Here is a 14,382-nt window from a genome sequence, read left to right on the forward strand (position 1 = left end):
ATTAAACGACGATTTCTGGGGGCCCATAATTGATTAAATGAAAGTGTTGAGAAACAGTTCGCTCAATATATTTTTTCGATCAACAAACGAGTATGCGGCTTACCTGATGGTAAAAGATTACCGCCGCCCATGAGCACCTGCAACACCAGGGAATTGCAAATGCATTGTCGGCCTTTTAAAAAGGAATAAGCTCTTTTCTTGAAGGTTACAATATCGTATCGGTTCGGAAATACCATTGCTAGAAGGTGATTCCACAATGTGATTGTGTGTGGCAAAGTTTCTAGAAAACCGCACTGTGGAGGACCGTCATTCATCCAGATGATCAGGATGGTATTTTAGTTTCTGGTGGGGTGCGTAATGTAATTCGTCACATTACACACCCCGCCAGAAACTAAAATGCCATCCTGATCACCTGGATCATGTAATTTGATAATCCGTTCATAATATCACAGTGTAATTGTTACTGACTAGGTTATATTACGGTGCTACTAAATTAGATAATTTGGTATCACCTCAATAAAAAAAAATACTGGCTATAATGGCAGTAATACTGTAGCTATAATGACAAAATGGCGGAAGTAGATGATGATGATGATGATGACGATCAGCATCATCAGCCCACTTTTTTCACGGCTGGACATAAATAATCATGTACAATCCATCGGCTGATGTCATTAGGGATGCAGAGCAGGTAAATGTACAGCAAACCAGATCCAGAAGAGTATGAGTTGGGAAGGGGCTGGTTCCAGGTTGTTACTACCCTCATCTTTAAGGAATTGACTAAGAAGGAGAATGAATGTCCTTATTTAAACTATTATTAGAGTTAGGTCTGTTTGCCAAGAATTTTAGAAAGGCTAAGTGGGACATTATCAAGGTTGGGAAACACTGACAGCTGTTTTTAAATTAGACTAAAATATTTGATAGTTGAATAAAATTTTAACAGAACAGAATGGCATCCTAATCCATTGGCAGTACAGCTCTTGGAGCCTCTCACAGTCACGAGACTGAAGAGGAGGAATCTAATATAGAAAGGCAGAAGTGTTGACCTCTTCGGCTACAAATCAAACAGCACTTAACACATCTGTTTATAGTCTTGTTTACTAGTCTTGAGACTGATCATTGATTAACTCTTTGAAGACAAAAAATCGTATTTCTCACATAAGTACTGGCATTTCTTTAATTACATGTGACTATGTCAAATTAACTAAGTACCCTATATGCAGTATCTCTTTGAGAGACCAGCAAATGAAGTACTGTACATAAATTTAAATTTAAATCATGCCCACAGGTGTACAAGTGTCCCCAGGAAAAATGTGTGCCCACCCATGAGTATGGGGGCCAGTAATGTTGTTGGGAATTGACCTACCTGTGGGCAGTCTTTAACGTTAAATCATGCCACAAGCCATCCCCACATAAAGCATTTTGTGTGCCCCACAAGTGGGCATGTGGTCTTAAATGTGTTAAATAGAAAAAAAAAGAACAGAATGGCAAAGAAGTCATGTCTTATACAGTTTCAACTAATAACTACTATAATTATTACATCCTACAATGAACATCTTTAAGCTCAAATGTCTCACTGTTACAATTGCATTCAAAGCAACAGGGATGCTACGTAGACGATTACCATAAACTGCACAATAGTTACTAACTCATCATGAGCAGGTCATCTCGCTTGCTCTTTCGTGACCGTTGTCAACGCCTGGCCAACCTGCACCCTATCGCCAGAAGCAAACCCAAACTTAAAGTCCTTTGGTGCTTCAAATAACAATATTATCGTACTACCCATATTAAACTGTCCGAATAATTCACCTTTTTTCAACTTAACCTGCCCCATTTCATACTCTTCAATTCTATTATGTTGACCTTTGGTGTTTGTCTGTAATTTTGGATCTTTGTATATTTCTATCGAACCTACATTGGTCGCTCCTACAGCTGTTAAACTGAAGAACCCATGCTTCCATTCCCCAACGTACACAGCGCGTTCATTCATTGTAAACAAGCCCGGTATTAATCTTGCCATCCAAGGATTCACAGATAATAGCTTACCAGCGAAATGGCGGCGGAATGTCGACGTCCAATCACACGGAGAATGAAACCTGTGATAGTCACCGGGCGCTAAATATATGATGCACTGATGGAGAATATTCTTCTTATTCGTCAACAACGAATCGTAATAATTCTCGCCTTTGTTCTTCGACCATTTGTTGTCTCCTAGGAACTCCTCGAGGCTGTACGTCACACCTTTCACTTGTTCGATCTTGTCGGTGTCTGCAGGACCACAGTTCAGAACGACCCCATCGCATGGAGACACGCAAACAGCGGGAGATATGTACCGCGCACCGTCCCTGAGCGCGCGCGTAAAAAAAGCAGACAAACTTTTATAGTAACTCAAATCCGGTATTGCAGCTTCACTTAAGTTCACATTAAACATTTTCACATAAGTCCCATATATTAAACTTCGTAAGGACGTCGGGAGCTCGCAGGCCGCTAGCCGACCCCACCATCTACTCGTAATCCTGAACGGAAACATTTCGTAAAACCGTATTTCCACTTTAGAAACTTCATAATTAATACTTGCTCGAATGTAACACCAACCAATGTACATAGCACTGCCTAAAGGTACCCAACGGGTAATAATAGCCCTCAAATTCATCCATTTCGTCTTTTCAAAACTAGCGTTTCCTGTCTTTGTTTTACTATGCACTTGAATAGAAGGTGTTTTCCTGAACGGACAATGCGGACGAATCTTCAACATCGGGTTTATAACTGGAAGAGAGCTCCGTATTAGTGTCCGAGGAAACATTCCGCATTCGGTTATATATCGTTTCAGTTAAAAATAATTTGTTTATATTGGAGGTTTTTTTATAATTTAATTTAGTCACAGTGCGACGGCGGTCAACATATTATTATTAAAAGAAAACCATAAACTAAACCACAATCCAAAACCCAATATAGTATTTTTTTTTAAATAGATGTCATAACTGAAATAGATAATATGATAACTATAGGCTGTCTCCACACGTTCCGTTTACTCTGTCGGTATCGTTTATTTCAATTTTCATATTTATCAAGATTTATTTTTTAACATGTAAAAAATCCAATTAAAAAGTACTACCTTTACATGATTTATAATTAAAACTATTATTCAATTTTGTTAATATGTATCTAATACTTTTTAGTCTGTCTACTACAGTACTAAAGTGCAAGTACAGACTACAGTCTACTAAAGTGCTGAAAGGAGATGTAGAAATATGGGAAAAAAAAAAAAGTCTACTAAAGTGCTTTGTGACATATTTTTTTCTGTTTATCCTTTAAACGAAGGCCAAAGGGAACTATGGGAACTGTATGGGTATACAGCCATAAACTGTTTTGTGACAATAGGCAACTTGACTGTCATTCATCTTCAGTCTAGTGTCAAATAATTTTCTTTGGAATGCAATGGCGCCTAACCGCCTTCTTTGCTTATTGTTGATATGACATTTATGTTTGTTGACGTACTTGTTCACAAGTTTCGTTTTTTGCTTTTGTTTTATTATTATTTTCTAGCTCTAATTTCTTTATCACATGTCCAGTATTTGCAATGGAGTCAAAACCGATTTATATTCTACGTCGGACGATTCGCTGGGAAGCGTTGAGTTACGAAATAATAAAGCGTATTTTGAAGAAGAAGATATCGCGACTGAAGCATTCAAGGGTTTCGAGAAGATACCTGTGGTACTCTTACCGCGATATGATATAACTCCATATTTAGTTGAATATAATAACGTCCTGGAACAAGGCACGAAAGTTTCCCCAAAAGCAATCTCACCGCATATGGATAAACTTTTGCGCGGCTGTACTGTTAAATTAATACAAGAGGACTTGGAGAAGTTGAAACAAGTGGCCTGCCAAGGTTCTCCTAGATCTGATATTTCAATAAGTGAATTTAGTGAAACTATGGGCCATTTGAAGTGTAAAATTTGTGAAAAAGTTTATGCCAGTGAAAAAAAATTGCAGAATCATCAAGAAAACAAGCATGTGCTTGTTTACAAGCCTCAGAGTAAGCCGCAGAAGAAAGTGTCCTTTTCTGATACTGTAATTATTCATGAGGTAAAGGAGTATCATAAGTGTAGAAAGTGTTCGAGGATATTTGAAGAGTATAAATTGTTGAAGATGCACATGAAAGAGCGGCACAGAAAACGTAAATGTTACATCTGCAATTATTGTAGTAAAAGTTTCATGGATAGAATGTTTTTTAAAATTCATATTCGACTGCATTGTGATATCTGTGGCATGCTGTTCCCTAATAAAAGGAATTACGTAGAGCACAGACGATTTGTGTGTAGGGTGCTAAAAATGCATGAGTGCGGAATCTGTAAGGAGTCATATTTCAGATTTATGGACCTGAAAGACCATAGTTACCAACATTTGGGCTTGTTCTTCATATGTGATATATGTAAAGATCAATTCATAACAAAATGTGCGGTGGCACATCATATAAAATTCTTACACTCCAAGTGTCGACCTGCATCATTATATGATATGAGAATTTTGGGCACAGAGAGGTTATATCTGTGCAATTTCTGTGACGAGAGCTCCGTCGAACGTGAAGTTATTGAACAGCATGTACAGACTCTTCCGGATTTAACGAATCGAGCAATGACGGGTTACAAAGACTACTATTTCTGTGATCAGTGCTTAAAAAAATTCGACACAGAGAAGAACATGCTGCAACATAAATGGACACATTTTCTTAAAACAAGCGACAATTCCCAGTTAAGGGAAAAGGCTTTGAGTAAAGCCCCAATTAAAACTACTTATAAGATAGGGGAAGAGATTCCCGATTATATGCAGCCCAAGTTAGTGTTAGAGAAAATAAAGGTGGGAGGGAAAATATTAACTGATACTATTGATTTTATTGATGTCAACAGTTTCGACATCAACCGTGGAGAGATCAAGAAAGCCATAGTGGATCCTCGGAGAAAGAAGACTATTATATCCAGATATCAGTGCCAGGTTCGTATTCTTTCTTTTATCACTTTCGGCCATCAACCTTTGTTTATTTCAGGCAACTAGACCCATATTATGTCTAACATACATATGAATTAATATTATTAAACCAATAAACTTCCGGTTCCGGTTTTCTAACTATAAACACGTACGTCAGTGAGCTCAGTCATTAATAATAAAAATCAGTGGAAAAAACAGTCAAACTCTCATAAAACAGTGATAATCTTGCACCAAAATCAGAAAAGTTTGTGATTTATAAAAAATTACGGCGTAATAATAGTGTTATTGAGAAAAATAAGAACTACAATTGTGGTTAACATAACCTAAAAAGTGACATTTGACAGTGACACAGCACCAGAGATCATAGATTATAGAAGACTTATCAATACTACCAACATTACGGCAATAGACCGACACTCGTAGTGTTGCCAGCTTCTACCTCCGTATACGGCTAAAATAGACTAAAATTAATATGGAAAAAAGTATGGATTTACTGTTTTCAAAATTAGAGGAGAAACTTAATCTACAAGCTACAGTAATATCTACTGAGGTCACAAAAAATATAATGGAAGCCTTAGATGAGAAGATGAAATCACTTGTAACGGAAAATAACACCCTAAAATCAAGAATTACAAAGTTAGAAGAAAAAATCAACTTTATGGAAAGGGATAAAAGAAAAAATAATTTAGTATTTTTTGGTATAAAAGAGGAAGGACAAAGTGAAACTGAATTAGTGGATCAATTAAAAGAAACAGTAGTAGATATGGGGATACATATGGAAAGCCAAGAGATAGCAAATATATATAGAATTGGTCGCCCTTCAAACAAAAATCGACCAGTAGTGGTGTCCTTTACAACAAAATGGAAAAAACACCTTGTGCAACAAAACAAGACTAACCTTCCGCAAGGCATCTATCTTAAAGAAGACTATTCTAGAGAGGTACTCGTGACCAGAAAGGAACTTCAACCGAAACTGGAGGAGGAAAGAAAGAAGGAAACATAGCTTACTTAAAGTACGACAAGCTGATAGTAAAGAAAGCAAATGAAAATAATCGTGAGAAGAGGAAAAGAGATAAATCAGAATCACCAGTTACAAAAAATTACACCAAGAAGCAGCTGACTAACAGCAGTCCAAACTCAACCATCATGTCATCGGTAAATTCTGCAAAAGAAATACTAAAACCAAATATACTAAATTATATGGCACGTGGAAGATCTTATTCCTTATCAGAATCATCAAAAAACTAACAAGTAATGCCGGCAACTGGAACCCAAACAATAAAGAATTACTAACACCAAATAAAACAACATTAACTTGCACCCCAAGCCGGCTGGTCACCGTGGGGGAAGAAGACTATCACCCTCCAACAAATGCTAAGAAACAAAACATAAATATATTAAACAGGATAAAAAGAGAACAAACCCTAAAAATATGCACATACAATGTAAGATCACTTGCTACAACATCGAGATTTTTGGAACTCAACAATGCGATTAAACATATAAATTGGGACATTATAGGCCTCGCAGAAGTGAAAAAAATTGGTTGTCGTATAGAGGAACACAAAGACTATATCTTCTGCTATATAGGCGAAACAATTGGATTACATGGCGTGGGCTTTCTAATAAAGAAATCGTTTAAGTCGGACATCGTGAATTTTTTGGGTATCTCCGAGAGAGTAGCATTACTTAAACTACAATTGAACAACATACCACTATCTCTAATTCAAGTATATTCTCCTACCGAGAGCTCCAGCGAAGAAGAAATGGACAAATTTTACAATGACTTAAAGACAGCACAAGAATTAGCTGATAAAACCTTAATAATTATGGGAGACTTCAACGCAAAAATAGGACATCCACAGCCGCACGAAAATATAATAATGGGAAAATATGGATACGGAAAACGTAATAAGAGGGGAGAACGTTTAATACAGTTTGCATATGAAAACAAATTATCAATAATGAACACTTATTTTATCAAGAAAAAATCAAGGAAGTGGACGTGGTTATCTCCAGATCAAAAAACAAAAAATGAAATAGACTCTATACTAAGTCACAACCCAAAATCAGTAGCGAACATAGAGATACTCAACAATCTTAACTTCCCATCTGACCACAGAATTGTAAGATGTTCTCTAAAAATACAGACATGCAAAGCTAGTCGCAGGACATTCAAGTCCATACCCAACATGCTAAAGTACACTTGTGAAAAAAATAGCTACATACAAAACCTAAAACAGAACTCAACAAATTTATACAAATCTATGGAGAACTCGGACAATATACTAATACTAAGTAACGAATTAGAAAAAACAATCTCAAGAAGCCTTATACTCAGTGAAAATAAAAGATGCGATGGTAAAAAGGACAAAATTATTAGTGAAGAAACATTTAATCTCATTTCCGAAAGAACAAAATTACTGAAAAGTAAATTAAAATCTAAAGAAAGGAAAGAAAAATTAAAGCAGCTGTTTAAAAATTGCAACAGAGCAATTAGAAAAGACTATGAATCATACAGGAAATCAGTTATAGAAAGAAAGATGACAACTTACCGCAGCTCAAAAAGAGCTTTTAAAGAATTGACAACTCATAAAACCTGGATTGAATGTCTAAAAGATGGCAATAAAGAAGTTAGAGACAGGTCAGATATAATGAAAAGGGCAACGGAATTCTATACCAACCTATACAAAGAACCTCCACAAGCAAAACCCATAGCGAGCAAAAGTAATTTTGGGTCCAATGATGACCAAACTACAATAACATGGGATCCAATAACAGAAAGTGAACTATTGAGTCACATTAAGAAACTAAAACCTGAAAAAAGTCCAGGTCCAGATGGAATCTCCAATGAAGCTTTAAAAATCGGAGCAGAATGGCTAGTACAATTTATTCTCAATCTGTTTAACCTAATCTTAAAACAGGAACAAGTACCCACACAGTGGTGCAAATCCACAATAATACTACTCTACAAAAAAGGGAACCCACTCGACATTGGTAATTACAGGCCCATTAGTTTATTAACAACAACTTACAAACTCTTCTCGTCAATTATTCTTAGCAGAATAGCACCAGAAATTAATAAAAATCAATCCATAGAACAAGCAGGATTTCGGCCAAATTACTCGACAATTGATCATATACATACTATGGAACAAATAATCGAAAAATACAAGGAATTTAACAAACCAATATACATAGCATTTGTGGATTATACCAAAGCATTTGATAGCTTAATACATTCATCTATATGGGAAGCATTAAGAAGTAATAACATAAGCGAAAAATACATAAACATTATAAAGAACATTTACTCCAAAAGTACAAGTAGAGTCAAATTAGAAAAATTGGGTAAAGAATTCCCAATTGAAAAAGGTGTGAAACAAGGAGATCCTCTCTCTCCTAAACTGTTCATAGCTGTACTGGAGCAAATTTTTACAAATATTAATTGGGGAAACAAAGGAATACCAATAATGAACAAAAAGCTTACCCATTTAAGGTTCGCAGACGATATAGCTATTTTTAGTGAAACGGTCACAGACTTAAACAAAATGCTGAATATTTTAGATGCAGAGAGTAGAAGGATAGGTCTTCATATGAATTCTTCAATAACAAAAATTATGACTAACAGCTACAAACAAACAATCAAAATAGATGGAATAGAAATAGAATATGTGGATGACTATGTGTATTTGGGTAAAATGGTTTCGTTTGACCCCAATAGTAACGAAAATGAAATTGACAGAAGGATAAATGTAACATGGAAGAAATACTGGGCACAGAAAGAAATTCTAAAAGGGAACTACAACTTGAAAATGAAAAAGATAATAATGGATACCTGCATCCTGCCAAGCTTAACTTATGCAAGCCAAACATGGGTATATACGGAAAAATTAAAAAACAAAGTCCTGTCCTGTCAGCACGCAATGGAGAGAAGTGTACTAAAGCTACGCAGAATACATAAAATAAGGAACACAGTCATTCGCGAGAAGACAAAAATAAAAGATGCACTTCAACATGGCCTAAGACAGAAATGGAAATGGGCAGGTCACGTAGCTAGGTACAAAGACAAAAGGTGGACTTACCAACTAACAAAGTGGCGGGGACCGACAGGAAAAAGACGAGTAGGTCGACAGAGAAAGAGATGGTCTGATGACATTAAAGAAGTGGCCGGGGAACACTGGATGAGCGTGGCTGCGAATAGAGGGAAATGGAACAAGTTGGAGGAGGCTTTTACCCACATGGGACCATATATATAAAGAAGAAAATAAATTAAATTAATCCTAACTTAAAATATTAGTTATAATTTGTAATATATGGACAATAAAGCTTTAATAATAATAAAAAAACCAATAAACTGATATATGAAATTGTCTGTGTACTGATGGCACTGACGACGGCAATCTGCCACGATAGTACGGATACACCACACTCTTCGGCCAGTAGCCCTTATGGCTATAATAAGATTTATTGATATTCAAATTCAAAAATAACTTATTAATGTAGGAAATTTTAGCTGCTTATTAACATCACGTGAATTTATTTTTATGGCAATCAGAAACAACCTCCAACTTAGTCTACATATTTTTTCATAGTCCTTAATTTCGAAATAAAACAACATTATAGTTTATGCCTGTATTTAAAGTTGATGTTCTAAAAAATTTAATATCCTTTGTAGGCACTAAAAATACACGTGATGTTGGGGGGAGGGGGGAGGGTTTGTCCAAACCTCACTACGTCTCACCAAGATTTTTGAAATGCTAAAAAAAGATCACGTGATTAATGATCGGCCTCTTAACATTCTACTTCATCTTCGGCAGCGATGATGGTAATACATTCCGATAAGAATCAGATAAGCTGTTATGACGAAGCCGCTCGATTGGCGTATTCTTGGCCACGCCTTCTTTGAAAATAAGCCAATCAGACGGCGTTGTAGGCTTGGGCCATCCAGACTAATAAAATGAGGCTAGTCTAAATACCAATGGTACTCCTCAAACCTTTTATTTTAATGGATGATAATACAATACTCATGAGCGGTACCAGTGGAGGATGATAATGAGCATGAGGTCAGGTCAGTTAGACCATCGTGACAAATTCACCAAGAATTTTTACGATGGTTTCCAGGGTAATCGCTTTGAGATCAACCTGACATGGTACATTGTTAGCAACGCTTCCATTAGTCATTTACGCTGGAGCACTGGGCTGGGCACCAGTGGATGATGATAAGATGAACATGAGGTCAGGTCAGTTAGCCCATCGTGACAAATTCATCAGGAATTTACGATGATTTTCAGGGTATTCGCATTGAGATCAATCTGCTAGCAAAGGTACTATTAGTCACAGTACTAACAATCCCCTCATCCTAACTAAGTATTAAACAGCACCGAATTTCTGTTTCAGATCTGCACAAAATATTATTCGTCGCGATACTGCCTCAACCGCCACTTGCTGACTCAGCACAATGAATACGAGCAGCTAAGATGCGACACTTGCGAAGAAACGTTCGTCTGGCCGTCCCTCCTGAGGTCGCACAACTGCATTCGTCTAAACCTTCCCGAAATGCCTTTCGACGACGCCAGACCTGAAATACACTTTGATAACCTGAACGAGATCACTCAGAATGGATTTGATGACTTTAACATCACGGATAATGATGATTATATGAACGCCATAGACTTTGAAATACCTGAACCTATTGTTACATTGAGTGAATGTAACACACCGTATATTCCTAGTGATGATATGTCGCATTTGCAGAGTTTTGGTTACAAAGTGGTCGTACAAGAAGTGCCTATTGAATTTTAACCTATTTTAAAGTTATATTTCTGAATCCAATTTTAGCTTTAAACTAATCAAATTATATACATTACGGTCCAAATCCGAAAGGTTATGAGGCCGGTTCAAAATCGAAAACACGATGACCAAGACGATTCAAGAAATGGTTATACGAAGCTTGGCTAAAATCGATTAAATCAAAGACCAATTCCAATTTGAATATAGATTGAGCTTGAAAAATAATGTACGAATTAAAAACTTTATTTATGACAGAAAAATTATTGTGTGTAACTACAGGTTATAAGAAATTAAAAAAAGGATATCCTGCAGGACAGGTTACCAATACAAGATGGAGTGGATAATGAAATGGTGAGCTTGAAAGTAGTAATAGAAACCAGAAACAAAATAAACAAAGAAAACTTTATAAGAAACATAATACAATGATAAACAAATCAATAAGAGCACTCACCCACAGTCTGTGAGAAAAAATCCTTTTGGCAAATGATAACATCATAGTATAAAACAAAGTCGCTGTCACTGTCTGTCCCTATATATACTTAAATCTATAAAACTACGCAACGGATTTTAAAGCGGTTTTTTTTACTAGATAGAGTGATTTAAGAGGAAGGTTTATATATAATACATAATACACCCGAGCTAAGCCGGGGCGAGTAGCTAGTAGCTAATATAGATCATGTTGACAACTTAATATTCGAGTCATATATAGGTGATGTTAATACAATGTTAACATATAACTAAATATAGATAATAATCCTAATACTGACGGCAATTTTTTATGTCTTTATTCGAAAACGAATAGAATTAAATAAAACTTTATTGCTAGTTGTGTGGGTAGATTAATTTGTAAGTGGTATGACAATATACATTGTTAGTCGGAAAGGGTTATCATCTGCTTCTTCCTTATCCCATTTATTTGTGGTCGGCGTAATATGTTTTGTTTTTCACTTCCATTCGTCTCTGTTCGCAGTCATCTCGTTATTTACTCCCTTTCTCACCATATCATCTTCCATATTTTAATCATGCAATAAGATTCTTATTAGACTATTACTTAAAAATTTAATTGCATTGATACTATATTTAAAAAAGCAAACACTGTAGGTATTAAATTTAATATTATTCATTTTTCATTAACGTTCCCGGCTTCGCACGGGAGTACATGTATTATACATATAAACCTATTGAATCACTAATAGATAGTGATTAAACTACACAATAGATTTTATTGCAGCTAAAAACTGCAATAAAATCTATTGTGTAGTTTAAAAGTTAAAAAAAATGGAAGTCGTGTAGTATCATTAAAGAGCACGCTGGATGGTCTTAAATTATGAATAAATAAAGTTTAAAAGATCAAAGCGAAGAGACAGCGGAAGCTACTTCATTTTATAGTATGTGAACATAATATAATTTGTTTTTGAAAATTGGCAGATCTGTGTCAGACTCTGCAACACTAAAAAGTCATATATAAATTTATTTAATTCACACACATGTGTTATTTAATTTATATACTTTTATACAAATACAAATAATGTCTATATAAAGTTATATAATTATATATATATGTAACAAATTAATAAGTACAATGAATCTTCAAGCAAGGAAAAAACAATTATGGTTGTAAAGTGTAAAGTGAATACATCAACGCATCGGTTGACTGGTAGAGAATACCATCAGACATTAAGTCTGCCAGTATACAATGTTTGGTGCAAAAGAAAAAGTAAATAAATCGATAATAAAGTGACAATTTATAAAGTTTCCAAGTAAAAAGAGTTGGAAAGTTGAAGAGACTCAAAATATTGAAATCTCATGTATGTTACTGGTAGAGAATGCCATCAGGCATTAAGTCCGCTCGTATACAATTTTGTTTGCAAAAGAATAAATAAATAAATCAACAATAAAGTGACAATTTATGAAGTTCCCAAGTTAAAAGAGTTCGAAAGTTGAAGAGACTCAAAATATTGAAATTCATGTATGTTACTGGTAGAGAATACCATCAGGCATTAAGTCTGCCAGTATACAATTTTGTTTGCAAAAGAATAAATAAATAAATCAACAATAAAGTGACAATTTATAAAGTTTCCAAGTAAAAAGAGTTCGAAAGTTGAAGAAGAGACTCAAAATATTGAAATCTCATGTATGTCACTGGTAGAGAATGCCATCAGGCATTAAGTCTACCAGTATACAATTTTGTGTGCAAAAGAAGAAACAAATCAACAAAGTGACAATTTATGAAGTTTCCAAGTAAAAAGAGTTCGAAAGTTGAAGAAGAGACTCAAAATATTGAAATTCATGTATGTTACTGGTAGAGAATACCATCAGGCATTAAGTCTGCCAGTATACAATTTTGTTTGCAAAAGAATAAATAAATAAATCAACAATAAAGTGACAATTTATAAAGTTTCCAAGTAAAAAGAGTTCGAAAGTTGAAGAAGAGACTCAAAATATTGAAATCTCATGTATGTTACTGGTAGAGAATGCCATCAGGGATTAAATCCGCCAGTAAACAATATTGTGTACCTGTGTGCAAAAGAATAAATAAATAAACAGTAAAGTGGTGACAATTTATGAAGTTTCCAAGTAAACAGAAGAAATGGAGTTCGAAAGTTGAAAAAGATGCTCAAAATAGTGAAATATCATGTATGTGACTTAACTCTGTTATTGTAAAGTGTAAAATTAAATTAAAATATAATACTATATGCAGGCAATAGTGATATATAGTTATTTAATAATAAGGCGAAAGTTACATTATAGTCCCCGAGCCAGATGTTAATGTCGTCAATGATTTCTTCTCGGCTTCTTTAATGTAAAATAAACATCGAATTATTGACTGGTCATCCGCACCTGTTGGGGCCTTGGGGTCCCGGCATCAACTTCGGGGGGCAACAACCCCAGGTGGCTGGATTTAAGCCTCTTAGGGCGAAATATAAAATAAGAAACAAGTTAACCAAACTTAAAACGTAGTGCCATACTTGGGGACAAATTTTTTTTAACACGTTAAACACTGCATGCTCATTGGTGGGTCACTCCGCAAGGAAAGTGAATTTACACGTTGGTACTGAGTGATCACCCGTGGGCAGTTCAATTGAAATAAATCTAGGGGTTAAATAATGTCTACCTCAAATTATTGTACACTAAAAGAATATTTAAAAAATAATATATGTAATTAACAATAAATAAAATACCGGACCCTATGTTAGAAATAAGATTATTCAATGCGGTCTTCAACGTGTTAAATAAATACAAAAAAAGTCTAAATTTATTATGATAATTGTATTAAAGCGTAGTAAAAGTTAGATATGGTTTCGAGGGTGATTTGATAAAATAGACCATAAGGCCTTATATCTTAATAATATTATAAACGCGAAAGTTTGTAAGTATGGATAGATGTTTGTTACCCTTTCACGCAAAAACTACTGAACGGATTTTGATGAAACTTTACAGTAATATAGCTTATGCATCAGAATAACATATAGGCTATATTTTTATTGAAATTTAACGCAGGTGAAACCGTGGGTACAGCTAGTATAATAATTTTTAATGTAGTCATTAAGAGAATGCAAGAATAACTTATCGTTGATCTAGCGGTTTAAGACATCGCTT

At 35.0% G+C, this 14,382-nt stretch overlaps 2 protein-coding genes across 2 annotated transcripts; one reads left to right on the forward strand and one right to left on the reverse strand.

Annotated features, from left to right (window-relative positions):
• Positions 1-660: 660 nt before the first annotated feature.
• LOC131849011 (phosphatidylserine decarboxylase proenzyme, mitochondrial) lies at positions 661-2,894 on the reverse strand. Its single transcript, XM_059198988.1, has one exon. It carries the CDS (start codon positions 2,801-2,803, stop codon positions 1,664-1,666), a length of 1,140 nt encoding a protein of 379 aa, XP_059054971.1. The 5' UTR covers positions 2,804-2,894; the 3' UTR covers positions 661-1,663.
• Positions 2,895-3,448: 554 nt separating this feature from the next.
• Positions 3,449-11,035, forward strand: LOC131849010 (zinc finger protein 808-like). The gene is made up of 2 exons (XM_059198987.1): positions 3,449-4,995; positions 10,390-11,035. Exons 1-2 carry the CDS (start codon positions 3,565-3,567, stop codon positions 10,792-10,794), a joined length of 1,836 nt encoding a protein of 611 aa, XP_059054970.1. The 5' UTR covers positions 3,449-3,564; the 3' UTR covers positions 10,795-11,035.
• Positions 11,036-14,382: the final 3,347 nt, after the last annotated feature.

The sequence above is a fragment of the Achroia grisella genome, unplaced genomic scaffold (genome assembly GCF_030625045.1).
Source record: "Achroia grisella isolate CSIRO2021 unplaced genomic scaffold, CSIRO_AGI_Agris_v1 utg628, whole genome shotgun sequence".
Taxonomy (NCBI): domain Eukaryota; kingdom Metazoa; phylum Arthropoda; class Insecta; order Lepidoptera; family Pyralidae; genus Achroia; species Achroia grisella.